Below are 27,988 nucleotides of genomic sequence, written 5' to 3'. Positions count from 1 at the left end.
GCATCTCTCGTCCTGCAAGAAACATCCCAGAAGAAGTTTCAGAGGCATTTCCTTGGAAATGTGCTTCATCCTGTGGATTGGATGGAACCTGTGGCAATAGTCCTATTTTTAAATAAGAGCATAGCCTTTTAATATACTTCTAAGATTTTTTAATGGTGTTTTCGATATCAAGAACCAACCGGGAGAGACTTAAGCAGATGACCAATATTTATCATCTACCCCTGATAAAAAAAAACATCAAAACTGTTAAATGACGTGCTAAAAAGACGAGTGCTTCCTGTAAAATTCAAAATAAAATATCGACAACTACAAATGAGTGATCATTGGAAGGTAAAATAAAAATATTGCGTTTTAACTCAAATATTGTTGGTCTGAAGTGTACACGTTTGTCTGTTTTAACGACAATGCGTGCTTGAGCGTAAAACAGTGTGACGCGTGTGAGTTTATTTTGAAGTACCAGTAAAGTTGTTTCCGGTAAAGTCTTTAGCTTGATGCAGTTAGCTGCTAGCAGATTCACAAACCGTGAAAGTGGCGGAGGCGGACATTGTTGTGCTGACCGTCCGGCCCGAAGATGAGCAGAAACCGTGACATTAAGCTGAAGAAAAGGGACTATTTTTAAAATTCGCTTCTTTTTCACACGCTTCGTAATGAACCGTTTGTGAGAATCTCCTGCTTTCTTCCCCCGCCGTCGGCAGCCACCGAACCGGGGAAGAACCGAATCCATTCAGCCGAGGCGAGCGGAGGACAATCTGATCAGACGATGGCAGCGGTGGTGAAAACACAACATCTGTGGGCTGTGAACCATCGGAGCCCAATGGATTAAAAACAAACAAACAAACAAACACAGTGGATCGAAGTAGGTTTCGCATTTGCAAACTGCTACCTTCAGAACACCATCAAAAAACGAGCACAGTTGCGTTCGTGTTCCTGTGGAGGCCTGTTGGAAGAAGCTGCTTACAGGTTGATTTTGTTTTGGTTTGTAATGCACTTCACTCATTGAGCACAAAACAGTCACCGTGCATCATAGAGAATCTTCTAACTGAAGCTTTCTGCCCTTGGCGTGATGTTTACACCGGAAAGACAACGCTGGATGAGGGTGTTCAGCTCCTGAAGCACATTTTCCATTCTCAGGGATTATTACCGCAGAGGGGTGTTGTGAAATCACAGACAAGATGAGCAGTGAAAGTGAGCTCCTGAGCAGGGAGCTGTCAAAGATGTCCGATGAGGATCTCTTGGCGTGCTCCAAAGAGGAGCTCCTGAGTCGTCTGCGCAAGGAGGAGTCCGAGAAGATCTCAGCCCTCATCCAACGTGGGAGGCTCATCAAGGAGGTGAACAAACAGCTGCAGGGCCACCTCCTGGAAATCAGGGAGCTCAAAGTCATCAACCAGCGGCTGCAGGAGGAGAACATGGAGCTGAGGGACCTGTGCTGCTTCCTGGACGACGACCGGCTCAAAGTGAAGAAGCTGGCGCGGGAGTGGCAGCTCTTCGGCCACCATGCCGCCAAAGTCATGCGGGAGGACCTGGGGGGCTACTTGAAGAAGCTGGCCGAGCTGGAGCGTATGCAAGACGGCCTGGTGAAGGAGAATCTAGACCTGAAGGAGCTGTGCCTGGTCCTGGAGGAGGAGTGCGTCAGCAGGAGCGACTCCAGCCCCGGCGGGTCCACGGAGCTCACCTTGCCCTGCATGGTGGCCCGGGATCTGGGGGACGGGAGTTCGAGCACAGGCAGCGTGGGGAGTCCGGACCAGCTCCACTTGGTGTGCTCCCCTGATGACTGATGCAGCTTTGTGCGGGGAAAGGGCTTAAACGTGGATGCTGAGGGCTAGACGAGCGGCGATGCGGCGTGCATCGCCAGCTTCGTCGGGCATTTCCATTGAAGCCTTCGAATGCTGCCGGACTTGCCGTGTGCCGTTTCCGCTCACATTTCATAGACTTGATAACGCAAGGTCAATTTTACAGTTTTTTCTAATGACTTCTCTTTTTCGAGGGGCGAAATTCTCCTTTTTCGGTTGTTTGTTGTTTAAAAAAAAGGGACCAATACACTGGACTAGCCTACACTGGTAGAAAAAACCCAGCAGGCCCACGACGTTGAAACAACGTTGATAAATGGTTGAATTGGCTCATGACGTTGAGCGACACACGCACAACGTTGGAAGTGATGTTCAGTCACTGTCGGGTTCTCACGTTGATTTGATTGTCGGATTTTGGTCACTTCGCAACCTTGAATCTTGAAATTCAAACCCTTTTTTTTGACAAAACGGAATTAATAATAAAACTAGTCAAACAAAATAGTCTATCTGTACGACTACAGGTATTTTGCAACGTTGCAGTAGAACATTGCTGAAACGTTACAGCTATTTTGCGACGTTGTTTCCCCTTGAAACGTTGAACGCCATGAGTGTTTATTTGACGTTGCATCGATGTTGCGCGCCTGCTGGGATGAAGCCTTGTTGTCTGTTGCACTGGACAGCGCTATCACTGGTCTTCTAATCAAAGATCAATTTCAATCCAGTTCTGAGCCATATTTAGCCTGTGGAATCCCAGGCACTGAAATAAGGTGACAGAAGAGCGCGGTTGATAGCAGCATTTGCAAGGTTCCCGACAATGTGTGATATTCCGACGCACTCTGCGCGTCAGCGCAGGATGTGGCTGCCGTGGTGCATGCATGATGCTTGTTTTTCCCAGCGCTCTAACGTGGCGGCCCTTCAGGTACGAGCCAGAGCCAAGACCAGGCCGGCGCACGATGATAGATGTTTTTGGACCTCACTCGGACCTGATAGTTTGACGCTTTTTAAAACGGAACATCCAACTGGAAAGTCTTTGTATCAGACCGGAAGGTTTCTGTTTCGGTTCTACTGCATTTTTCATTTCTTGCTGTTGCTAGTCACTTTTGGGGTGCGTTCACACTTGCCAAGTTTGGTGGTGTTAAAACTGGGGGTGCACCATAATTACGTCAGGGAATGATGACCTCATACCGATAAATCCGATCACGTTAAAAATAGCTCCGATAACCGATGATATAAAAAAAAATTACAGCTGTTTTTACATTTTTGGTGTTTTGTCTGGTAAACATTGTTTTTCCTAACAATACGACAGGTTTATTCTTCGTATGATTTTTTTTTTTTTTATTTCTTGCAAGTTTTCTTTTAGTAATTTATGACTTTATTCCCATAATATTTGGACTTTATTAACTTTTTCCACAACCTAATTTTCACCTAATGACAACTTTACTTGTTGTTTAGTTTCTCCCAATATTACGAATTAAAAAAACAAAAATGTTCTTCAATATTTCAACTTTATGCTACTAAAATATTATTTTTCCTTTGAATATTACGTTATTCTTGTAAAATGAGGACTTTTCCCTTGTGAGACTGTAACTTTATTTTGGTAATATTGTAACTTTATTCTGGTAAAGTTACTTCTGGTTTTTGCATTTCTGTTTTTTTTCCCAACTATTTCAAATTATTTCTTTTAAGTTTTCTTCTCGACTTTTTTTTACATATTTGACTTTATTAACTTTTCCCGCAACCTGATTTTCCAAAAATGTAGTTTGTCATAATATTAGGAATAAAAAAAAATAATCTTTTTTTTTTTCAATATTTCAACTTTATGCTATTAAAATGTTATTTTTAAGTTATTCTTGTAAAATGACGACATTTTCTTGTTAGACGACAATTTTTTTCTCTTAATATTTGAGCTTTATTCAGGTCAAGTTACCGTTTTTTTGCATTTGTGATGGGTTTTTTTTTTAATTAAATTGTTTAAATTTCTATTTCAAATTTCATCTTGAAATTTTCTTCTGGTAATTTGTGACTTTATTCCAATAATATTTTGACTTGAACTTTTTCGACAACCTATTTTTAAAAAATGACAACTTTTGTTGTTTTGTTTGTTTCTCACAATATTACGAATTTCAAAGCAAACATCTTTTTTTATTGAATATTTCCACTTTATGCTACTAAAATGTTATTTTTAGCATTGCAACGTTATTCTTGTAAAACGAGGACTTTTTCTGCTTAGACGACCACTTTTCTTCTCTTAATATTTGAACTTCACTCGTGTAATATAACTTCTCCCGCAACCTGATTTTCCAAAAATGACAACTTGATTTGCTGTTTAGTTTGTTTCCCATGAGATCAGGACTTTGAAATGATAACGTCTTGCTACTAAAATGAGGTTATTTTCCCTCCTAACGCTGTGACGTCATTCTTGTACAATTAGGACTTTTTCTCATTGGACTGCCACTTTTTTTCTCGTCATATTTTGACTTTATTCTTGTAAAATTGCTGCTGATTTTTGCTTTTCTTAGTATTCTTCTTGTTAAATGATGAGTTTAGAATGTGCTGCGGGCCGCACTTTGGACACCCCCGTTTTGTATTCTTCACTGTGCCCAAGTGTGAAGGTCAAGCGCACCAACGCGTGCACCAAGTACCTTTAAAAAAACCCTCAAGTACCGAACCTCAAGTGTGAACGCAGCCTCAGCGGGTGCTCTTTCAGTCTGCTCTGCTCTGTATGCTTTGTATTTACCCTGTACCATGAAGGATAGTTTGACCTTGGACCCCTCTTGGTTTGTATGTACGAGCCGGCATCACCAGCTCGCCCTTTTAGTTGTACCGAGCGGTTCCTTCAGCTGTCTGTGGTGGGCTGTACGCTTGAAATACAGTACAGTGCGATGACACGATTTGCTGCCCCGCCGACCTTTCTTTGCGTGAAACATTCACATGACACGTGCTGACGGGATTGATTTGCACACATGTTGTTCTGACCTTCACGTCCCCGCCAGGCCGGGCCGGATTTATGCCCCTTTCGTGTCTGTCACGCGGGCCTGACTTTCCAGATGTTCATCAGTTTTATTTTTGGGTCCCGCACTGAAGAGGGTAATGCTTTTACCCACTTAGTGCTGCGACAGACTTCCTCTGACAGCATTTTTGACGTGACGCTGCATCCCACCCCCCACCTCTCAATCTGTCTCTCGCTAAGCCAGGTTTAGCAAGGGTATCACTCCTTTTAGTAACGCAGAAGACAAACAAAATTAGCAGATGCATTGCTTGCATGCTAACAATAGCATGATAACATTTTTAGCCATTTTCATAAGTGTAACCCGCCCTGTTGCACACTGCCCGCACCGGGGATCGAACACCAGACCTTCGTAATGGGAGGCGAGAGCGCTGACAACACGGCCAAAAGCCCAGACTGTCGACCACGTATTCAGCGCAGCTCTCAAGGCAGAGGGAGTGAGGTTTACCAACATACACTTGCGCAGCCTTACTGGCTGGCATCCGTTACACTAGCACAGGTGTACATAACCACTATTATGCTAGGTGTTGGCCTAACATTAGCATGTTAGCACATTAACGTTAGCATACTAACATTTTTATCTATTTTCAAAGGTAGACACATAAAAAGTTTGTGTTATGCTAGGTGTTAGCAAGATAATGTTAACATTAGCAGACGATCCTTCTGACTTTTTGGGTTTCCAGCAGGAGGTGTCACAAAAGGTACCACATGGATAACTGGCTCTTCCTATCATTGTGAAGCAGAATTCACCAAGCGTTGGATTGTTCACCCACTAACAGGGACCGTGAGCTGGGGTTAGACAGTCGTCAGACAGGTTAGTTTTACCCTACTGATGATGTGTTGTTGCAATACTAGCATAGTAGATTTTTTGGGCCTTTTTCACAAGTAGACATATAAACACTTAGCACTATTATGCTAGGTTTTAGCATTCTGATGTTAGCATACCAACATTAGCATAGTGGCATTTGTAGCCATTTTCATAAGTACTTATATAAACACTTAGCACTATTATGCTAGGTTTTAGCATGCTAATGTTAGCATATTTTTGCCCTTTGTATAAGTAGAACTCATGTTAAGTGTTAGCATGCTAAGGTTAAGGACCTTTGACAACATGTTTGTGTTTTCGCTTGAACACCGCAATGAATTTGACACCGGCACCGCTTGAACAGCTCTTTTATTGTCTCTGAAACAGCGCAGATGAAAATACTAAAAGTAAGGCACTGCCCACCCAAAAATGTCACCCTTCAGAGAACATTATCAAAAATATATTAAGACACTCTAAAATAAATATAGAATCTCTATGAAGTCCTACGGCCCAGCCTTAGTGGTCGATACAATGTTAAGGCAACGTTATCAAATAGTAGAAATAGTAAATAGTAAACAATCATAGTCATTCTAGAAAATGTCATGTGTGTGACTAATATGTTAAACAAGTACAAAGGAGAGCTATGAAATACAGTGTGTGTGTGTGGTGTACAAATGTGGAACCATGATAATGCCACTTGAGAGAATGCCTTTATCTTCCCCACCCGCCCCCCCCAAAAAACATTTTGAAATGGTGGTTGTTTCCGTGTTGCCTAGCAACACCCGCCCGCCCGCCCGCCCCTGGACGCTCAATCACAGTGTGAGGATAGTTGGCGAGTGCAAGGAGTGATCGGATTGGTCGCCGCTGCTACTGCTGCGGCGATGTGCGACGCCGCAAGGCTGCGGGGCTTGACATGTCGGGAAATTGCCCTGATGCGCCGCGGCGGTGACGGCGGCGCCGCTGTCCGAGGCGGCCGAGGGGTAAGTGAAGATCATGCTGGCCGTGAAGGGGGTGAGGGACGGGGTGGATGCGAGGATGGGGGTGTGCAGGGACTCAGACTCCTGGCTGACGGCGGGGGCTAAAGATGTTGTTGTTGATGATGATGATGATGATGATGATGATGATGATGATGTCGCGGGTTTGGTGGGGATGGTGATCTTTGGTTTGGGCTTCTCCGTCTTCGTTGCCTGCTTCCTCGACGGCCCCGGCCTGCTGCTGGAGTCCTCGGGCTCCATTTTGATGCACGCCAAAGACGACAGCGCCGACACGGGGTCCGAGTCCGAGTCCGAGTCGGAGTCCTCGATTTTGCAGATGGGGCGGTGGGCCTCGAGGACCAGCTCCAGCTTTTCTTTCTCTTTTTGCAAGTCGGCGATCTCCTTTTGTAAACGAGACTTTTCATCCTCAAGCTCATCGGTCTCCTGAAAACAAAGCAGAACGGAATGAACGTTCTCTGGCTTCAGCTCAGTGAGCAGCTCAAGCAGGGGTGCCCAAGGTGTGGCCTGGGGGCCATTTGCAGCCATTTTAGTGGCCTGTAGCACATTCTAAAACTATAGTTCAACAAGAAACTTAAAAAAAAAAACGACAAAAATTGAAAAATCAACAGTAGTTTTACAAGAATAAAGTCAAAATATTAAGAGAAAAAAGATGGAGTCTAAAATGTTAATAAACTCATATTTTGAGAAAAAAAATTGGGTAATATTGCCAGCACAGAGTTGAAATATTAAAGAAAAAAATGCAGAATTTTTTAAAGTCATAATAGCATGAGAAACTACGACGGACTGTGAGGGCCACATTGGGAAAATAAACGATCTGACACTCCGAGATCAAGTCATACATTTACAGGAAAAAAGTTAGAATATTACGAGAATAAACTTGTAAATTAACGAGAATAACGTCAAATGTACGAGAATAAAGTCGTACATTTACAAGAAAAATGTACCATTACAAGAATAAAGTCGTAAATTTATGAAAAAAAAATGTATTCTTGCAATATTACGACTTCATTCTCTTAAATTTACGAAAGGAATTTCTGGTAAATGTACGACTTTATTCCCGTAAATGACTTTTTTTCTGGTAAATGTTTGATCTCAGATGTGTTTCTTGCCAATGCGGCCGTAATGCTCCGTCGTCACAAACAAACAAAACCAAATCAAGTTGTAATTGGTGGAAAGTTAGGTTGCAGAAAAAGTGATAATGTCACAAGAATAAAGTCGTACTTATGAGAAGAAAATTTGCAAGAAGAAAGTTGAAATAGTTGGAAAAAAAAACCTCAGCAGAAATGGCAAAAAATGGTTGCAATTTTACAAGAATAAAGTAAAAATATTAAAAAAAATAAAAAATTGTCATTTTAGTAGCATCGAGTTAAAATATTAAAGACAATTTTTCTTTTTTAAAGTCGTAATATTACGTTGCCATTTTTGGAGCATTGGGTCGAATTTTAATATAAAATAAATCCTAATATTACCAGAAGAAAGCTACTTGAAAGTTGAAGTATTTGGACTATTAAAAATACAAAAACAACAGCAAAAATGGGGAAAAAAGCGCAAAGAGTGAAGTTGATGCTGATGTTCCACCTGTGTCACAAAGCTCACCTGCACCAACTGAACCATCAACTCTCCAAGTGCGTGTTGCTTTTTCTTTGGCTTTGACAAGTATGAGCGTACGACTTATCGTTAGCGGCGGTCAGCTTCTTTTTACACTTGTACGGCAGGCGAGCATGTTAAAACGAGTCGACATTTTGGTGCAAAATCAGAGGTTGGGCTCACATTTTGCAGTGAATCCGTCAGCTCCCGGCGACGGTTGCGACATTTTGCTGCTGCCAGCTTGTTCCGCTCCCTTCTTAGTCTTCGTCTCTCCAGCTCTTCTTGGGACAACTGGAAGAAAAGAACAGTCCAGTTGTTTAGACGTGTTCATCGGGCAAACGACCATATTTGGAAACACCAACCACAGATGCCATACAACACGATAAGACAGGTGGGTTTACGGTATATTGACAGACTGACACTGACAAACACAAAAAATATCCCTCGTCTTCCTGACCGTCTTTTTTCAGTGAGAGTGCTTTTACTTTTTACTTCCTTAAAGCTCAAAAGTCAAATTTTTCATATTCAGTCTGTTTTTTTTTTTTTACTTTCAGCTTGAGCAGTGTTTTTTTTTATGTCTTTTTGGGCGCTACCACTTGATTCAGTGCCCATACATCTTTTTCTACAACGGCCAAAATAATCTATTTTCAATAGCAGCCGCCTGGGAGGATGTGAGTTCTCTCCACCAGCCAATCGGTGGACAAAAGTCATGACAATAACCAAAAAATAAATAAGATGGAATAAGAAACTTGATAAATGTACTCAAGTAGTGGATCTCTGGGGTTAAAGTATCACAACACTGGAAGTGACCTGCAGTGGTGTAAACCTTTCGGCTTCGCCTAACAATAATTCCACATTTTCAAGGTACGGGGTAGGACTTTGGGCCTGGAAGAGTCCCCAACATGACACAGAAGAAGACGCTAATATAAATATTAGTCATCATCTGCTCCTTTGTGTCTCTGGCTTCATCCGGCACTGTGCTGGATAGCTGCTGTGGAGCCACTATTTCCCGCCCTTTCAAAGAGTGATGAGTCACCCTCAGACCCGAATGGTGACTCAGGTGTGAGTCACATTACACGACTTGCGGGCCGTGCCCTCCCTCCGTGAGTCATGTGCGAGTCCGCTTCCTGTACAATTAAGACTTCGGCTGTGATACAAACGTGACGGAGGGGGACTCACCAAAAAACAAACAAACAGCACTTTTGGTGAAAGTGAATCGGGTCATTACCATCTTTTTTTTTTTTTTTTTACACAACCCTGCTCTGCCATCCATGTTTGTTTGTCGCAGCTCATCATTTCACTCAGTCAATATTGTCTCCAAGTCAACTCAGGAAATAAACAACATGTGCTCACACGTCAAATATCAAATTGACCTGAAGTATCAAACAGTCCTTCGCCGTCTTTAAGTTGTGCAAGTCCCACCGAGGTGGCGCGTATGTGTCACGGCGAGCGTTACAGGATATTGCACACTCGTTTTGACGTTGTTTCCCAATAAGTCAACGGGGTTGAGACATACGTTCAATCTTGCTAACATTTTTGCCTTACATGTTCGTCGTTCCTGCGCCGGGTGGAAACAGTTGCTGTGTTGGCGCTTGCCCTTATGACCCCCGGCCTGATGAAAGGGGAGTGGGGCGGGCGCACCCCGGAGAGGGACGGCGGCGGGTAAGGAGGCGCCGGAGATCGAGAAGGACCGGGTGGATGCATGAGGGAGGGCTGGACCAGCCACTGGAGGTCCTGGTTGGTTGTGATGGCGTTGAGGCTGGGTACAAACTGACCGCTGCCCGCCATGGAATATTTCTGAGGAGAAGAGTTAGTGGAATAAAAGAACCTGCATAATCGGTATAGTAAATAGTGGATTATGTCCCATGTATTGAATTTCCCTTTCAGCAAATGTACACAAGCGCAAGGTGTTTAGGTAGACTAGGGATACAGGTTTAACACACCAGTGGAAGGAATACTTTTAGGAACTGTCCATTCCTCTTAGGAAACTGCCAATAAAAAGTATGTACGTGCGTTAGCATGTTATAATAGTCAGTACCCAAGAGCAATGACAGGTATAGGCTCACCTGTTCCTGCTGTGTCGTCGAGGCGCTAGTAGTGCTTTCCAGGGAAGCAGAATTGGACCCAGAAGCGCCGCCTGCGTACGCTGGGTTGCCTCGTCCGTGGCCCCCTAAGTTTCTGTACATACTTACTATTGAAATGAACTCAAATCAATAAGTAAAATTGGTCCCCGGGGGGTGGATTGCGTACTCCAAAGGCAACTTTCAGTTTGTGTGTCACTTGGAAGTGACTGCGAGCCAAAGTATCGCGACGAGTCGGCCGAGTCCAAACGGCTATGAATCCAAGGGGTGGAGACGAATGAAATAGCGGCCTATTCCCCCCCCCCACAGTCGTCCTTCAACGTTTAAAAATGTCTCTCTGTGCGATCGTGCTTAGTCACACACCTACAAACCAAAGTCTGGGAATGATTGTGTCGTTGTAAACTCTTAAAGCGGCAAGATAGTTTCGCCACGCCCCTCCCCACTTACGGGAAATAATGTTGCCTGGAATCTCTAGCTGAACCCACCACGTGACGTGACGTCATTGACCTAATATGGTGAGAGTTTCCTACAGCCGAGGGATTCCTGCGGCACTTTCCGCCCTCGAGGAGAGATAACGCCAGCATGTTCTAGAAAGAGTTGGGGAAACATTACAGCAACGTACGAAGTGTTTGAGATGAATACATTGGCGCTGTTAAATGATGAAACATTTTAATCAAATTGATCGTATTAACAGCTCCAAATGAACTGGAAATTTCATTTTAGCAGCAGAGAGTTGATTATTTTTCTAAAGTTGTAATATTATGAGAGGCAAAACAAAAGAAAGTTGTAATTTTTGGAAAATTAGGGTGTGAAAAAAATAATATTATAAAGTCAGAAATTACGAGGAAAAAAACAGTCATTTTAAGAGAATTAAAGTAAAAATATTAGGTATAGTTGAAATATCAAATACTTGTTTTTAAAGTCGTAATATTATGAGAAACAAAACAAAATTAAGTAACTTTTGGAAAATTAGGTTGTGGAAAGTTACACTACAGAAATAAAGTCATAATTACGTACGTGAAGAAAATTTGCAAAAAGAAAGATGAAATAGTTTTAAAATGAAAAAAACCCATCAGAAATGGAAAAAAAACTGTAATTTTACAAGAATAAAGTCAAAATATTAAGAGAATGACAACAATTCTGCAAAATTCCTCCCCAGCACTGTAAGAGACTCATTGCAAGTTATCACAAACGCTTGATTGCAGTTGCTGCTCGGGGGGGCCGAACCAGTTATTAGGTTTGGGGATTATGAATATGATTATAAGTTTCATTTACTGCATAAAGTGTTCAGTTGTGTTGTCATTGACTAATATTTTAATTGGTTTGATGATCTGAAACACTGAAGTGTGACAAACAAGCACAAAAAAGTAAGAAATCAGGAACACTTTTTCACACCACTTTATATGAAAATAATACAATTTAAAAAAGTGTCTTTTTGACAGGCATTATTTCCAGGCTTTTGCGGGCCACATAAAATGATACGGTGGGCCGAATCTGGCCCCCGGGCCTTGAGTTTGACACCTGGGCATTCAATAACAAATAGCAAAGAAAGTCGATGATAATGCCTGCATATGATTGGTTAATGCAATGGATGGAATTCTGTGGTTCCAAGTCACTGATAAAGCACTCATCATTGCATTATAGCACTCGTGTTACAAAATATGATCATTTCAAGGTTGCACCTCAGGGCAATTATGAAATATGGGGGTGTGAGCAAATTGTGCGGCTTTCTCTTGACAAACCACATCAATGTCACACACATGCCTGCGCAGATGAGTCAGCGTGCTACCACAGAGCTGCTGAATTACATCTCCATGCACTTCTTTCTTCTTCTTCTTCTTTTTCTTAACACTACTATTACACCTAGCAAAAATGCACTACGGTGTAGATTGGGTAAGTTGTCACAACAGCTGCTGCTGACCTTGCTGTCCCTCGGGAACTGAGTTCCCGGCACGAGCTGATTTGTCCTGGCTGCTGGCTTGTTTGGCCGACGTCTCACGTTACTGCTAACGCTCGGTCCAAAGAAGACGGCTGACAATTTTATGACGAGACTTACTCATCATGTCACAGTTAGCGCGGAAGAGGAATAAAAAACGCAGACCCCTTGTCATCCGTGAGGTTCATGTGACAGTGCCACCGAAGCTACCAAGCGCACGGGGACTTGCCCCAGCTTGTTGCTCATTGATCCAATTTAGGTGTCCCGTTTCAGAACACTATCTCGTCATAATGAGGGCAAGTTTACAGGAAGTTGTTTGTTCTGCGTGTATCACATGGCAATATGTGGTAAAGGTGCGCGCCACATGACTCAGGCTTGTGGAACATGGTGGTGAGGATGACACTCGCACGCTGGGACATGTCAACCTTTCACCCAGTTACACTCCATCCTCAGCAAATGCCAATCACACCTGCCCCTTTTCAGAAAGTCCACCAATACTTCTGTTTTCATCTCATTTCCTCTGCTCACTTTCCCTCCAAAGAAAGTTAACCTTCTCAGGGGGGAGATGAAGGAAGTGTGGATTCCAATGCAGTTTACTCACTCTTAAAGCGCCATATTTAGTCACTTAGTCATTGGCTACAACACCCACATCCTACATATAAGCACTTACTTCAGTGACACATGTTGCACTGTTGGCTCCAGAGGAGGTTCTAAGTAGAGATTCAAAATGCAAAAAGAAGAAGACAAAAACATTCACATTACCAGCAGCTCTGCAAAAGCCTATGCCACTTATCCTCATTAGGGTCGCAGGGGTATGCTGACTTCGGGAGAGAGGCGGGGTAGTCAATCACAGGGCACTTATAGACAAACAATCATTCAAACCTATGGACAATTTAGAGTCGCCAATTAAACCAAAGTGCGTGTTTTTGGAATGTGGGAGGAAACTGGAGTACCTGGAGAAAACCCACGCACGCCCGTGGAGAACATGCAAACTCCACACAGAGATGCCCAACGGAGATTCAAACCCAGATCTTCTGACTGTGTGGCCAACATGCTAACCACTAGGCCACCGCGTGGCCCGCAAACGTGTCATAATAAACTCTCTGCTGTGTTGAAAAGTCGCATGGCGCGGAGGAGGAATGATCCGCTCATTCTATCAGTGGAGCAGGGCAGTGATAGTAATCTGCCACTGAAACTGCTCTTCTGTGTGTTGGATGATGCTGGTTGTCCATGATAGAAAGGAGCCTCCTCAGTGTCCTTTGCTCTGCCACAGATGTCGGGCTGTCCAGTTCAGTGCCAATGACAGAGCCTGCCTTCCTCACCAGTTTGTCCAGACGTGTGGTGTCCTTCTTCTTGAGGCTGCTCCCCCAGCACACAGCTGCATACAGGAGGGCACTGGCTAGCACAGTCTGGTAGAAGATCTGTAGCAGCGTCTTGCATACGCTGAAGGACGCCAGCCTTCTGAGGAAGTACAGACGACTATGCTCTTTCCTGCACAGAGAATCCATCTTGGCCGTCCAGTCAAGTTTATCATCCATATGCACTCCCAGGTATTTGTAGGTGTGAACCAGCTTCACACGGTCACCTTTAATGAGAACAGGTTCTGGGTGTGTCCTGTTTCTCCTGAAGTCCACCACCATTTCCCTGCTCTCAGTGGTGTTAAGGTGCAGGTGGTTTGCGTTGCACCAGTTGACGAAGTCGTCCGCGTACTTCTGTACATGGCAGAGGTCAGAGCTGTACTGAAAGGCGGACGTGTACAGTGTAAACACAACAGGATAGAGCACAGTTCCCTGCGGTGATCCCATGTTGCCGGTCACAGTGTCAGACCTGCAGTTCCCCAGTTGCACATACTGAGGTGATGGCACCTCAGTGCCATGTGCCAGGTGGTACTTTTGAAGGCAAAGGCAAAAAAGCTTTCTCTCTTTGAACGCAATGGGATTGTTGAGCTGCATAAGCGAGGCCTCTCACAGCACGTCATTGCTGCTGAGGTTGGACGCAGTAAGACAGCCATTTCAAACTTCTGAAAAACATCCTGAAGCTCGTGGAGCAAAAAAAGTCAAGTGGTAGACCCCAAAAAAATGAGCCGGAGGATCCCATTGGCTGTCCGTCAAGACACAGAATCTTCCTCGGCCCAAATGAAGGTTATTAATGGTGCCGAGTGCAGTCCAATAAGCATAAGATACCATCTGCCAGAGAAGGTTTCAAGAAGAAAAAAGCTCTTCAAAATTGTGTTTGGAATTTGCAGGAGAGCACCAAACATGGGACATTGAAAGGTGGAAGAAAGTTTTATTCTCCCTTAACGGCCCTGATGGCTTCCAACGTTACTGGCATGACAAGAAGATCCCACCTGAGATGTTTTCCACACGGCACAGTGGAGGGGGCGCCATCATGATCCTTCAATGGAACAATGGAGCTTCAGGTTGTGCAGGGGCATCAAACGGCAGACGGCTATGTGGAGATGTTGCAGGGGGGCATCCCTCATGACCGAAGGCCCTCGTCTGTGTGGTTCTTCCAGAGGAATGAACCCACTCTTTTGGACCACGGTTCCCCTCATCTAAATCCAATGGAGAGCCTTTAGGGGTGGATGGCAAGGGAAGTTTACAAAAATGGACATCAGTTCCAGACTCCGTGAAGCCATCTTCACCACTATTAATAAATTGCTTACTGAAAACATTTTTTGTCTCGCTCTTCTTTTTGGATTTTGAATCTCTACTTAGAACCTCCTTAAGAGCCAACAGTGCAAAACGTCAAATCTTGAAATTTTTCAGCTGCTCCAAAAAGTTTGATAAGGAGTGTATTTGTTGCTGTCCCAGATTATGAAATTGTTATATCCTAAAGCAGTCTGGAAATAAGACTCCCCCAGGACAGCAGTAACTGTGTCACTCAGGAATCGGTGTGTTGCGCTGATAACGTGACATCTGTGATAAAATATGATAAAACCTATGTGTAATGTGTGAAATATCACAAGGGTACAAGTAAAGAACTGTATTTGATACTGGAAATCTTTGTCTAGTAGCAGTCCTGGTATTTTTGCCTTAGCTCTTCTTCTACACTCCGGAACAAAACGTATTCACATTTTGTGTTGGTGGATTTCATCCAGATTGTAAGTAGAGCATCAAAGTGCAACTTGAAGAAACAAGAGACAAAAGATAGTCTGCAATTTATTGGAAACCGTATTTCAACTCAAACAGGCTGTTGATCAGCAGATAGTAACTTTAAGACCATAGCATTAAAAAGTCAAAATATGGGCTGAAATCTGGCTTTGGCGTCATTTTCTGTCAGACATTCGCACAAGGCTTTCTGTCTTTGGCAGGATGGTTGAACTACACAAGCTAGGCCTCTTGCAGCGTGCCATTGCTGCTGAGGTTGGATGCGGTCAGTCATGGAAGTCAAGGTGTAGAGCCAAAAAAATGGAGCAGGGGTCTCAAACTCAATTTCACTGGGGGCCAGTGGAGGTAGAGTGTGGGTGAGGCTGGGCTGCATCAAGTATTGGGAGTAGGGCTGGGAATCTCAGGGTACCTCACGATACGATACATCCATGTGATGACACCACTGTTAGTTCAGTGTTGGTGTTTACTTGCCCCTGCAAGTATGGAAGTAACACTGAGCTTGTCCGGATGTTGCGGGCTGCAGTTACACTACTCTTTGATATCCAGTCGCGGGCCGCAAGATACGATTTAGTGGGCCGCAAATGGCCTGCGGGCCGCGAGTTTGAGACCCCTGCTCTAGAGGATTGATGCCACTGCATAACCCGAAGCTCCAACTTTCAGCCCTTCTCTGATAGATGCTGTCTTACGGTAGTCGGGCTGTGGTAAGCATCTGTTGGGATCTTCATTTGGGTCGTGGATGGGAGCCGTCAGTGTGTCGGATCCTGCGTCTATACTCGCCGCTGACTTTATTGTCAAGTTTGCGACTCGAACTGAAGTCGCATACAGAGAAAGACTTCAGACTTGACTTGGACTTGTGCTCAATAGACTTCATACTCGAGTCAGGCTCGTGAACAATCATTCTGTTTTCTTTTTTACTTTCTTTTGGTGTATTAACATTGGGGAAGCTAATCAGTACTGATACTTTATGCTAATAGATACAAGTTGGGAAAATAACACAGTAGGTGCTTTGAATTTATTAGATACTTATTAGAAGACTCATTAAAACAAGAAGAAACATGAGCGATTTACTGTATTTTTTAGAGCCTTAAAAATTGACTTGGCCTCGTGACCAAAGACTTGAGACTTCACTTGGACTTGCAAAAAAAAAAAAGACTTGCCAACATCTCTGCCATTACCCTCCGGATATTTTAAGATATTTAAAATCACCGTCTTGCCATGGCGTGTTGCAAGAGGCCTCGCTTGTGCAGTTCAACAATCCAGCTACTTTCAAAGACAGAAAGCCTTTTTACCTTTGCCATCAGCGTGACGCTCTGTTTACAATCGGTCTATCTCCACCAGTGCAAAATGTAAATACTGGGACTTGTGGGGTCCTACCTTAAGATTTTGTTGAGGAGTGTATTGGGTCTCCTTTGAATGATGTATGCCTTGTAATGTGGCTTGTGTGTGACATGACAACAAACGCGGCAATTTAATTAAAAGCAGGAGTCCAAATTATTACACTTTTAATTTATCTTAATTAAATTTAATGTGGCCACTCTACCGTGCTGTCACACAAACAGTTAACCACGTTGAAGCAACGTTTCCACACGGAAGTACTATTGCTCACTGTCCCTCAACCCATCCTGAACGTTCACTGCCACGCAGGCAACGTCAAGTCAACCAATCACATCAGAGTGGGCGGGGACAGGCCAGCGCTTCTGATAGCCACGTACTAGCTACCAAACGTTAGCAGGCTAGGTAAGTTTTCTTTCTTTTCCACATTGTATTCTCTTTTAAATAGTTTGAGGTGACGTTAATAATTATGCCACAGATGTGTTTTGTGTTAGCTGCAGTGGTGTCACTTAAGACCTTAACACCTTTGGTTTGATAGCGAGCTAACGTGAGGAGGAGGAGGCGTTAAAGTTTATTAAAGGTAATGTTAGCTAAGTAGATTGCGAGCATACTTTGATGGATGCAACATTCATTTTACCGCCACTAACGTTTGCAGCGTAAGAGCGTAGTGTTGTATATGCTTGTAAACACATGCTCTATTAGCTAATGTGTCTGTTTTTATCTTGGAAGCTAACGTCAGCGAACGTTACAAATGGATTTGCCACATCATGGATACCGAGCAAGTAAGTAGAAAATGAATCACCATGCAGCTCTTTTTGCAAGTATAACTTCAGTCCATGATCAGTTCTTACTTCCACTTTTTTGCTCGCCAAATAAAGAGGTCAGAGTGCTTAGCTGCTGGCACAAGGAAGCAAAACAGGGACCATAACATTACACCTGCGGTGTAACACGATGCTTTTACAGTACTTTGCTAATAATACTGGTAATAGTTGGCTGCCAGCCATCACATATGACAAGTGTGCTTGTCATTTGCACTGCATCACACAGAGAGAGAGTTGTTAATACAGTGGTAATCGTCTTGTTAGCTAATGTTTGGATCAAAGGTCCGCTATTGTACACAGTACACTTCTTCATGATCTAACAGTAACACAGAGGTGCCAACATTTGGTGCTGGCAATCCAGTAGAGTCCACGTTTAAACCGTCTAAATTCCAGCATCATGGCTAGATTTTGGGCAACATAATTCTAATACATTATTGTGGCACCTCCTGAGGCTTATTAAAATTGTAACATTTCGCTTCTTTTTGTGCAGTGGCGTCAAACTCATTTTAGTGGGCCACATCACAATTACGATTGGCCTCGGAGGGCCGCCTGTAACAGCGAAACCAAATAAATGTATAATAGACTCATGATATTACAGTTTTATCCCTCGTTTATTGTGGTTAATTGATTCTAGACTTGACTGCAATAAATGAATTTTCACGATATACAGTTAGAATTCAATCTGAATAAATTTAATATTTTTTGTAGCTACAGTATAGAAAACCTGTTTAGGACTTTCTAAATACGATTTTTAACATTATTGGAGCCCTGTCGGCATGAAATAACACCCCATTAGTCACTTTCACACTCTATTTTACACTCTATTCTGTGTTTGCGACTCTTATGCTGCAGGGACTCAAGACGGCCGCTAGCTAACCAGTTGGCCTCGAATTTATTTCTAAACGTAGGAAGCCAAAAACATACGACTTCCACATGGAATTGGAGAACTTTTTTTTCCCACTCTGTCATGTGAGACATGCCATGACTGACTTCATGCAGTGTTAGTTAAAAAAAAGAAATTATATATATATATATATTTGATAATCTTTTTATGTAATAAAAAAACCCATAATAATGAATAATAATAAAATAATTAAAAAAATATATTTTTTAAACAGTGTCTTGTTGACATGCATTATTTCCAAGTTTTTGCGGGCCACATAAAATGACATGGCGGGCTGAATCAGGCCCCCTGGCCTTCAGTTTGACACCTGTGTTCTAGTGGATCTCATTGGACTGTGCAGTTACCTGATACAGAGTCCAATCATTGTACATTCCAGACATTTATTTATTCTGTTATATTCACCCCCTCCCCAGGTAAACAGAGAGGTCGTGCAGCTCCCATGGGAGGGGAATCTGTGCTTTTTGACGATACCAGCACATCAGCCGTCAATAGTCAAGGTTATTACACTCCAGGCTACAACATGGCAGCGCCCTCCAATGATATGCAGGCTGGAGTGAACAACTTGTTCACCGACCCAATGGCCAACGCTGCCATGATGTATGGCTCATCCATAGCCAACCAGGGCAAGGATATGGTCAACAAAGAGGTGAGCGTCATCGCTCCATGTTCTTCTTATATCATGTGTATCATGTGTGTTGTATACGTTGTTTGTAATTATGCTGTACATTGTTCCAATTTTGAAAGCGAAAAGTAAATTGGCAAAAATGACACTTATAGTTGATGGCGCCAGCCATGACGAGGTAGGTCTCGCTGTCCGGTCTCATTTCTGGAAGTGACGCGATCGGGGTACTACTTACTCAGGTAAACAAACATAGCAGTGTACGAGACAGAAGATGTTTACAGTGATTTTAGCGAAGATTTGAGCCATGTGTCAATAGTTTTCAAGGAGAAAAGAAGGGAGAAAGATTTGGAGATGAAATAGAGAACTTGCAGAACTTGGACTTAAGCCTTAAGACATGGAGATGAAGATTGGTTGCCTTCAAAACACAGAATGGTAAGTCTAAGTTACTCTGGAGTTGCTTATCCTTCAATTATTGCTTTAAATTAGCCTCTTAATGAGTGTAAAAGGGGCTTTATAGCCTGATTTATTTTAGATCTTATTGCCATTGCAGCCTTGCCCCCGCCTCCCACAGTAAACATGTATATGGCTGTGAAGAAATATTTATGTAACATGTATAATGCTATCCAGCATTGTCGCTATCATGGAGTAGTGTTTAGAAGACATTATGTAAACAAGACACGACGTACTCTGTTCTGTGGCAACTTTGACTTTTTTCCTATGTAGCAGTGGAAAAGCATCCTTTTTTCAAGATGCATTTGGACCGTACTTTCAAGCCAAATGTTTCTTGTAAAGGCATAGTCAGCATAGCAGTCATGAGTGAAATGATCACTGCAAAGAACAGAGCTCGAAGTGGGCGTCCATCTCGTTTTTGGCACTTGCTTTCATCCATTGTTGCCTTAAACCTTCCTCCTTTGGAGAAGAAAACAAACTTAAGAGTATCACTGGGACACTGTGAACATCCAGCAGCAACGCAACATTTTGGCAGCTGGCGTCACCCCCGATGACGTCACTTCTGAAAATGAGGTAGAACAGCGAGAGCTAGCTCGTCATAGCTGGCGCCAACAACCATAGATGTCATTTTTGCAAATTCATAAGAACATTTTTGCAAACAATATATAACATATTTAAGCAAAGTTGATGAATCAGGTCAGGGACCCTTTAATGTTCAATTATGTGGGTCAATATGTGAAAATGGAATCATCCTAGCCCATTCTGCCCGGACAAACTCATCTTTTGACTGAACAACAACAGTGAAAGTATTCCTATCAACCCTCTTCCCTATTGTTACAATTAAAACATGATAATGATCCATACATAACTAACTTAATATGCACTTTGATAGGGAAAGGCACCCAAATAAAAATAAATGATGCTGTTCTGCTGGGCTGACAACAAAGTGCATTTTCTCTGTCCAACTCAAATTTTGCTCCACGTTGTTACCACCTACATTTTTTAAATGACTCATCCGTGTTTATTGACTTTGGCAGACACGTTGAGCACATCCGACCAAATGTTTGCCTTTCAGATCAGCAGGTTCATGTCAGTGAACAAGATGAAATACTTCTTCGCCGTGGACACCAGATATGTGCTGAGGAAACTCATGATCCTCATGTTCCCTTACACACATCAGGTAATCAGAACGTAGCAGCACAAAGCGTTCACAAGCTGCGGTATCATACTTTCTACTACTTATCAAGCTCAAAGGAGATAGTCTTGACGTAATTGGTGCCCGGTAAGAATTAGGAGCGCCATCATGCTGCATGTAAAAAAAACACACAACTTTTTCACTTCCAATATAATACAGAAATGGAAGCCTTAAATATCGATCCGATATGATATCAGCACAAATCAAACATACTTTTATGATTTATTTTGTAGTGTGCAGTGTCAGAAAAGGCCTTGATGAAGTCATACTACTCAAATAGAGAACAATAAACAGCAACATTAAGTAAAAGAAAAACTAACCCATTTATGATGAACCATAGGATTGCATCATTTTAAAGGAAAAGGGAAGTTTTGGGGGAATTCTACCCATCATCCACAATCCTTATGTGAGACGTGAACACACGTCTTTCTCTTTTCTGTGATATAAAAACAGCTAAAAAGGGGATAAAAATGGGATTCACCCATTCCGCCTATAAAGCCCTCTAAAAAAGCTCCAACAAGGTTTTCTGGTTTTCTATCCATGCTGTGAGCATGTAGTAACGGGCACATTCATGATAACATGTCATACTTTTAGTATTTTGAGAACTTCCTTCTTGGGTGCATTGATTTCACACAGCAACATAGAAAGAAACACTACACCTAGCATGAACTTCTCCAAACTCCAAAACAAACACACAGAAGCAATGGCGGCAGCTCCCATATGCTGTTTGTGTGATGCTGCTTCAAATGCGTGACGACATTGGCCGTGTTAAACTTCCCCGTTTTTGTGCCGCCACGGGAAACTTGTACATGAAACCTTTACTCAACTGCAACATCTTTTTCAGACCTTATCGGAAAATGCCTCCGCACGGCCGACATCACACCTCTTCCTCGCTACTTTGTCAGCACATCTGCACACGCTGTGAGGCGGCTTAATGGTTTAACCAGACAAAAAAACGAAGCAGTTTTCGGTGCCTCATTTTGGTGCTAAATTACTGCAATCAGCCACCTGCAACAAGTGCTTGAAGGTGATACAGTATAAAGCAAATAATGTCTTGTAAGTAATCCATTGTCCTGATCAAGGAATACAGAGTCTGACGCACTTTTTAAACTTTATTGCCGAACTTAACACACCAACAGCAGTGTTGCATTTCACCACGGTAAACTTGCACACATTTCCGCCTACACCAGCGGTGGCAGGAGCCAGGGGGCCAAAACTCTGGTTCTCCTGACCTCCATAGCGACACACTGGCTGCTCGGAGCATGTGCCCGAATACAGTGCACCTTGCCGGGGCACGCCAGGTGGCTCCTCCCGCTCTATACTGGTTCCCCTGATAGTTGTAATGCCATGACATTTGATTAGGACAAATCAACAGGCACCGTTGGTCAATTCCTAATTTGTTCCCGTCCTTCTTACCTCCAAGTGTGCACAAGCTACACTTAAATCTAAATGATAAAAGTAAATATAAAAAAGTAATCTGTTATGGTAGCGCTGGAGTCGTACAAGTAGTGCTTTCAATAACGGAGTGAGTGAGTTCACGTAACTTCCTGTGTACATTCTTCTGCGGCTCTTGGTAGGATTGGGAAGTTCGCTACCATCGGGACACTCCGCTGACTCCAAGACAAGATGTGAATGCGCCTGATCTTTACATACCAAGTGAGCTTGCATATTATTTAACTGGGATCAGAAGCCTTTTGGATTTTTAGATAATGACTTGTCTTTTTGCTTTTCTAGCCATGGCTTTCATTACCTACATTCTACTTGCTGGAATGGCTCTGGGCATTCAGAAAAGGTGGGAAGTTTCCCTTCATTCCCTAATTTACTGTAAGGTCAAATGTTTTAGATGCTGACACCTAATTGACTTCTCATGTTGTGTGTAAAGGTTCAGTCCGGAGGTCCTTGGACTTTGTGCCAGCACTGCCCTTGTGTGGATCATCATCGAGGTCTTGGTGATGTTGCTGAGTTTGTACTTGTTGACGGTACACAGCGACTTGTCCACCTTTGACCTCATTGCTTACAGTGGATACAAATATGTCGGGTAAATGTTTGTCCTTTCTGTGATAAATGAAAGGAACAACAACATGGTGTCATATTTGTTGCTGTATTTTGTCCAGGATGATCTTCACCTTGCTGTGTGGCTTGCTCTTTGGCAGTGATGGCTATTTTGTGGCCCTGACCTGGTCCTCTTGTGCCCTTATGTTCTTCATAGTAAGTACAGTAATCACAGAAGTCCCAGACTTCCTGCCGTGGCTGTTGTCTCGTCAATGTAATGTGATGGCGGCTGAATGTTGCCACGTCAGGATGGATGGCTATAGGTTTATGTGAAGTAGACACAGGTACTATGTCTGACAGGCAGAGGCTCCAAACACAGCACGAACACTTCAACACTTCCTAGTTCTCTTCTTCCACGGACTGACTTCCTAAAAGCTGAACGTCACTGCCCTGTATAGCCCACACTCAACCACCAGCCCAGAACGACACAATACACCAGCGCTACAGGAACATGACTGACACCTAGTGACCAGTGTAGAATACTGCACTACATATCACTTACCATCATGGGTCATTAGAATTTTGTTTCATTTAGCCATTTTTATGCTTGAAAATGCTTGTTTTAGGCCAATAATAGTTCAAATTTGCTTAAATATGCATATTTTTTTTTACTAGTAATGGGCTGTATTCAACCACAAAAAAACATGTACAACACTTGCACCACCTGAACCATGTTGTAGTCACTATGCATCCTTTACACTGTAGTCTTTACTTGCGTATCTTGCTTGCTTGCTGCTGTAACAAGTAAATTTCCCCGCTGTGGGATAAATAAAGTACATACATACAGTATGTCACAAAAGTGAGTACACCCTTCACATTTCTGCAAATATTTTATATCTTTTCATGGGACAACACTGAAGAAATGAAACTTTGCTACAATGTAAAGTAGTCAGTGTACAGCTTGTATAACAGTGTAAATTTACTGTTCCCTTCAAAATAACTCAATACACAGACCTTAATGTCTAAACTGCAGGCAACAAAAGTGAATACACCCCAAGTGAAAATGTCCAAATTGGGCCAAAAGTGTCAATATTTTGTGTGGCCACCATTATTTTCCAGCACTGCCTTTACCCTCTTGGGCATGGAGTTCACCAGAGCTTCACAGGTTGCCACTGGAATCCTCTTCCACTCCTCCATGACGACATCACGGAGCTGGTGGATGTTAGAGACCTTGTGCTCCTTCACCTTCAGTTTGAGGATGCCCCACAGATGCTCAATAGGATTTAGGTCCGCAGACATGCTTGGCCAGTCCATCACATTCACCCTTAACTTCTTTAGCAAAGCAGTGGTTGTCTTGGAGGTGTGTTTGGGGTCGTTGTCATGTTGGAATACTGCCCTGCGGCCCAGTTTCCGAAGGGAGGGGATCATGCTCTGCTTCAGGATGTCACAGTACATGTTGGCATTCATGGTTCCCTCAATGAACTGTAGCTCCCCAGTGCCGGCAGCACTCATGCAGCCCCAGACCATGACACTCCCACCACCATGTTTGACTGTAGGTAAAACACACTCGTCTTTGTACTCCTCACCTGGTTTCCGCCACACACGCTTGACACCATCTGAACCAAATAAGTTTATCTTGGTCTCATCAGACCACAGGGCATGGTTCCAGTAATCCATGTCTTTAGTCTGCTTATCTTCAGCAAACTGTTTGCGGGCTTTCTTATGCATCATCTTTAGAAGAGGCTTCTTTCTGGGATGACAGCCATGCAGACCAATTTGATGCAGAGTGCGACGTATGGTCTGAGCACTGACAGGTTGACCACCCATCCCTTCAACCTCTGCAGCAATGCTGGCAGCACTCAGGCGTCTATTTTCCAAAGACAACCTCTGGATATGACGTGCACTCAACTTCTTTGGTCGACCATGGCGAGGCCTGTTCTGAGTGGAACCTGTGATGTTAAACCGCTGTATGGTCTTGGCCACCGTGCTGCTGCTCAGTTTCAGAGTGTTGGCAATCTTCTTATAGCCTAAGCCATCTTCGTGTAGCGCAACAATTCTTTTTTTCAGATCCTCAGAGAGTTCTTTGCCATGAGGTGCCATGTTAAACTTCCAGTGACCAGTATGAGAGAGTGTGAGAGTGATAAAACCAAATTTAACACACCTGCTCCCCATTCACACCTGAGACCTTGTAACACTAATGGGTCACATGACACTGGGGAAAGAAAATGGCTAATTGGGCCCAATTTGGACATTTTCACTTAGGGGTGTATTCACTTTTGTTGCCTGCAGTTTAGACATTAAGGTCTGTGTATTGAGTTATTTTGAGGGGACAGTAAATTTACACTGTTATACAAGCTGTACACTGACTACTTTACATTGTAGCAAAGTTTCATTTCTTCAGTGGTGTCCCATGAAAAGATATAATAAAATATTTGCAGAAATGTGAGGGGTGTACTCACTTTTGTGACATACTGTACATACATACATACAATGAAGCCGTGAAATTTGAACTGCAAAGTGGCAAGGGACGACTATCTCAGAACATCTGGAACCAGTGTCTTACAAAGGTGAGCACACAATTGAGCAACCATACTGTATTTTTACAAAGGATAATACCTCTCAAAGTAAACATGGATATGCTTTCAAGTATTGAGTGCACAGCTTGTATAGCAGTACAGTAATCGTTTATGCCGGTTAATTGGTTCCAGACCCAACCGCAGTAAATGAATTTCTGCTAAGTTACAGCATAGAAAACCTGTTTATGACCTTGTAAATACAGTTTTTAACATTAGAGCCCTCTAGATATGAAATAACACCCCTATATAGTCACCTTTCCACTCACATTACCCAATATAGTAGACATAAGCAGAGAAAATAAAACATTTAAGACATAAATAAGACACGTGCTCATGTGTTGTTTCAATAATTTTTTCTGGGCGTGTGGACAAGTGATGTCGGGGATTCAGAGTTGAGTTTTAGCTGGAGTGCAGCTAAACAGCCAGTGTTGTTATTATATATTATATTTTATCTTTGTGCTTGTTGTGAGATAACATGAGAACATTTTATGCTTGAAAATGATTAAGATACGTAACATTTGCTTAAATATGCATTTCTTTGGACTAATACGCTGTAGTCAACCACGAAACAGCGATCATTTATTAATTTCTGAAGCAAAATAGTGAGGGAGCGATGTGCGAACCACGATTGAGCGGTGGACGACTGCATAGATTTACTATCCACTGAAAATGAGTCAACACACAGTCCTTATTGTCTAAATAGCTGGCAACACGAGTGAGTGAGTACACCACACAGGGAACATTTCCAAATGGTGTCAACATTTAGCTTGAGTACCATTTGGTATCTAGCACTGTCTTAATGCTCTCTGACATGATTAATCAGCTTAAATATGTTATAGAAATATGCTCTCGCTGTCCAGCCTCATTTCCGGAAGTGACGTCATCGGGGTGACACCTCTCAGCTATAGCAGAGTAAACAAACGCTCTCGAGGTACAGTAGATGGTCTACTTATTTCATTTTTCATCAAAATAGTAGTCGTGACAAAATGTTGTGTTGCTGCTGGATGTTCAGTGACACTGTAAGTTTTTCTTTCCCAAAAGAGGAAGTTTTAAGACAAAAATGGAGGAAGCAAGCGCAGAGAAGGAGAGACAGACGGACGCCCACCTTGAGTTCTGTTCTTTGCAGTGGTCATTTCATTGATGACTACTATGAAGGAACACCTTTGACAAGAAGCATTTGGCTTGAAAGTACGCTATAAACGCATTTTATAAAAGGAAGCTATTCCACCCGTACACAGGAAAAACAAGAACGACGCCACAGAACAGAGTAAGTCGTCTTGTTTACATAATGTCTTCTAAACACTATTCCATGATAGCGACAAGTTGCAAAGGCTCATACATGTTATATAAACATCTTTTCACAGCAGTATGTATGTTTACTGTGGGGGGGCGGCGGTTGCGAGATTGAAACATAACATAAATCAGGCTATAAAGACCCCTTTATGCTCATTAAGAAGACGATTTAAAACAGTAATTGAAGGATAAACAACTCCAGAGTAATTTACACTACAAAACCATTCTGTGTTTTGAAGGCGACCAATCTTCATCGCCATGTCTCAAGGCTGAAGTCCATGTGCTGCAAGTCTTCTATTTCATCTCCAAATGTTTTTTCCTCCTCAAACTATTGGACACATCGTTCAAATCTTTGCTATAATTACTGTAAACATCCTCCTCTGTTACTTGAGCGATAGTACTCTGAACGCGTCACTTCCGGAAATAAGCTCAGAATGGCTGGCGCCATGAACTCAGTTTTGCAAATTTACCGTTCACTGTCAGAAATTGAACAATGTATAACACAATTACAAACATATTAACGTGTTTAAGCAAAGTTGATAAATGATGTCAGGGACCCTTTAATCCTCTTGAATATGGAATTGACTAGAGCTGCACAGGCGCTCGATTGGGTTCAGGTCTGGAGGAGACATACTTGGCCTCTCAATCACCTTCATCTTTAGCTTTCTCAGGGAGGCGCTTGTCATCTTGGAGGTGTGTTTGGGCTCCTGATCATGTTGGAAATCTGTTCATGCAGCCCAGTTTCCTAAGGGAGGGGAATATGCCTCTAGCACCGCCATGCTAAAGTACATCCATGTTTCTTTAGTATTCATATTGTGAAAAGAATACTATAATAAAAATGCTTGCTGGAATGTGAGGGGTGTCGTCACTTTAGCGAAATACCACAAATGTCATCTTTTTCAATGTTTTTCCAATCTGGACAGGTCCGTTCCCTGAAAATGAAAATCCTCACCTCGCTGGCGTCGGACTCCATGTCAACCGGCTCCAGCGCCAAGCCCCAAGTCCGCATGTACATCACCGTGGCAACCGCCATCTTCCAGCCTATCATCATTTACTGGTTAACGTCTCACCTGGTCAGGTGACTGTGAGGCGTTCACGTGACCGGACGTCCAAATGTTTGCCCAGAAAAAAAGCGTGTGTGACTGTTTGTACGCTTGCCTTCTTTAATACATGTGTTTGCCAGCCAAGTCCAAACGTGCGTGCGCAGTGTTGAGGTCCTCAAGCAGTGAAGATAGAACATTGTGTGCAGTGATCCTGACAAATACTCATTTTCTGCCGCCTAATTTTTCTTTTGTTTTCTTTTAAGCAAGGGCTGTTAAGACTATAAGGTTTGTCAGTCGGTGGAGAGTTGCTAGTTCACAAACATGACTCAAATGTCTGCATCATTTCCACCAGTCCCAAATTTTATTTATCTAAATACGACAAAGCATGACGTTTGGATTTTTTGTAGGAGGAAGAAAATAAATATATTCAGCTTTGTGTATTCAGTTGTATA

The 27,988-nt window shown here is 42.8% G+C and overlaps 3 protein-coding genes across 6 annotated transcripts; 2 read left to right on the top strand and 1 right to left on the bottom strand.

Annotated features, from left to right (window-relative positions):
* Positions 1–487: 487 nt before the first annotated feature.
* ccdc85b (coiled-coil domain containing 85B) lies at positions 488–6,426 on the top strand. Its single transcript, XM_054791560.1, has one exon. The coding sequence runs from the start codon at positions 1,173–1,175 to the stop codon at positions 1,773–1,775; it is 603 nt and encodes a 200-aa protein (XP_054647535.1). The 5' UTR covers positions 488–1,172; the 3' UTR covers positions 1,776–6,426.
* On the bottom strand, positions 6,403–10,979 carry fosl1a (FOS like 1, AP-1 transcription factor subunit a). Its single transcript, XM_054791559.1, has 4 exons — positions 10,248–10,979; positions 9,727–9,978; positions 8,365–8,472; positions 6,403–7,017 (listed from the first exon to the last, which is right to left on the bottom strand). The coding sequence occupies exons 1-4, from the start codon at positions 10,365–10,367 to the stop codon at positions 6,412–6,414; spliced, it is 1,086 nt and encodes a 361-aa protein (XP_054647534.1). The 5' UTR covers positions 10,368–10,979; the 3' UTR covers positions 6,403–6,411.
* Positions 10,980–16,936: 5,957 nt separating this feature from the next.
* Positions 16,937–27,976, top strand: yif1a (Yip1 interacting factor homolog A (S. cerevisiae)). 4 transcript variants are annotated; one of them, XR_008572899.1, is made up of 11 exons: positions 16,937–17,045; positions 17,370–17,422; positions 18,779–19,011; positions 20,513–20,617; positions 22,210–22,288; positions 22,367–22,424; positions 22,515–22,670; positions 22,747–22,840; positions 26,061–26,131; positions 26,242–26,467; positions 27,417–27,561. XR_008572899.1 is itself a non-coding variant. In XM_054792078.1 (9 exons), the coding sequence occupies exons 2-9, from the start codon at positions 17,392–17,394 to the stop codon at positions 27,573–27,575; spliced, it is 915 nt and encodes a 304-aa protein (XP_054648053.1). In that variant the 5' UTR covers positions 16,938–17,045; positions 17,370–17,391; the 3' UTR covers positions 27,576–27,976. The 4 variants fall into 4 exon arrangements, 2 of the variants coding, with proteins under 2 accessions (XP_054648053.1, XP_054648054.1); XR_008572898.1 differs by having other exon boundaries at positions 26,061–26,467; XM_054792078.1 differs by lacking the exons at positions 26,061–26,131; positions 26,242–26,467 and having other exon boundaries at positions 16,938–17,045; positions 27,417–27,976.
* Positions 27,977–27,988: the final 12 nt, after the last annotated feature.

The sequence above is a fragment of the Dunckerocampus dactyliophorus genome, chromosome 11 (genome assembly GCF_027744805.1).
Source record: "Dunckerocampus dactyliophorus isolate RoL2022-P2 chromosome 11, RoL_Ddac_1.1, whole genome shotgun sequence".
NCBI lineage: Eukaryota > Metazoa > Chordata > Actinopteri > Syngnathiformes > Syngnathidae > Dunckerocampus > Dunckerocampus dactyliophorus.
The sequence above is the reverse complement of the archived record's forward strand: the minus strand, read 5'-3'. Positions and strand labels throughout refer to the sequence as shown.

Excerpts from the sequence above, each read along its gene's own strand:
- yif1a (XM_054792078.1), top strand. The coding sequence starts at position 17,392 with ATGGATTTGCCACATCATGGATACCGAGCAA. Across the intron at positions 22,289-22,366 it reads GCCTGATCTTTACATACCAA|CCATGGCTTTCATTACCTAC; the intron begins GTGAGCTTGCAT and ends TTGCTTTTCTAG. Across the intron at positions 22,425-22,514 it reads GCTCTGGGCATTCAGAAAAG|GTTCAGTCCGGAGGTCCTTG; the intron begins GTGGGAAGTTTC and ends TTGTGTGTAAAG.
- ccdc85b (XM_054791560.1), top strand. The coding sequence starts at position 1,173 with ATGAGCAGTGAAAGTGAGCTCCTGAGCAGGGAGCTGTCAAAGATGTCC.
- fosl1a (XM_054791559.1), bottom strand. The coding sequence starts at position 10,367 with ATGTACAGAAACTTAGGGGGCCACGGACGAGGCAACCCAGCGTACGCA. Across the intron at positions 9,979-10,247 it reads CGACGACACAGCAGGAACAG|AAATATTCCATGGCGGGCAG; the intron begins GTGAGCCTATAC and ends TCTTCTCCTCAG. Across the intron at positions 7,018-8,364 it reads TGACGGATTCACTGCAAAAT|GAGACCGATGAGCTTGAGGA; the intron begins GTGAGCCCAACC and ends CTTTGTTTTCAG.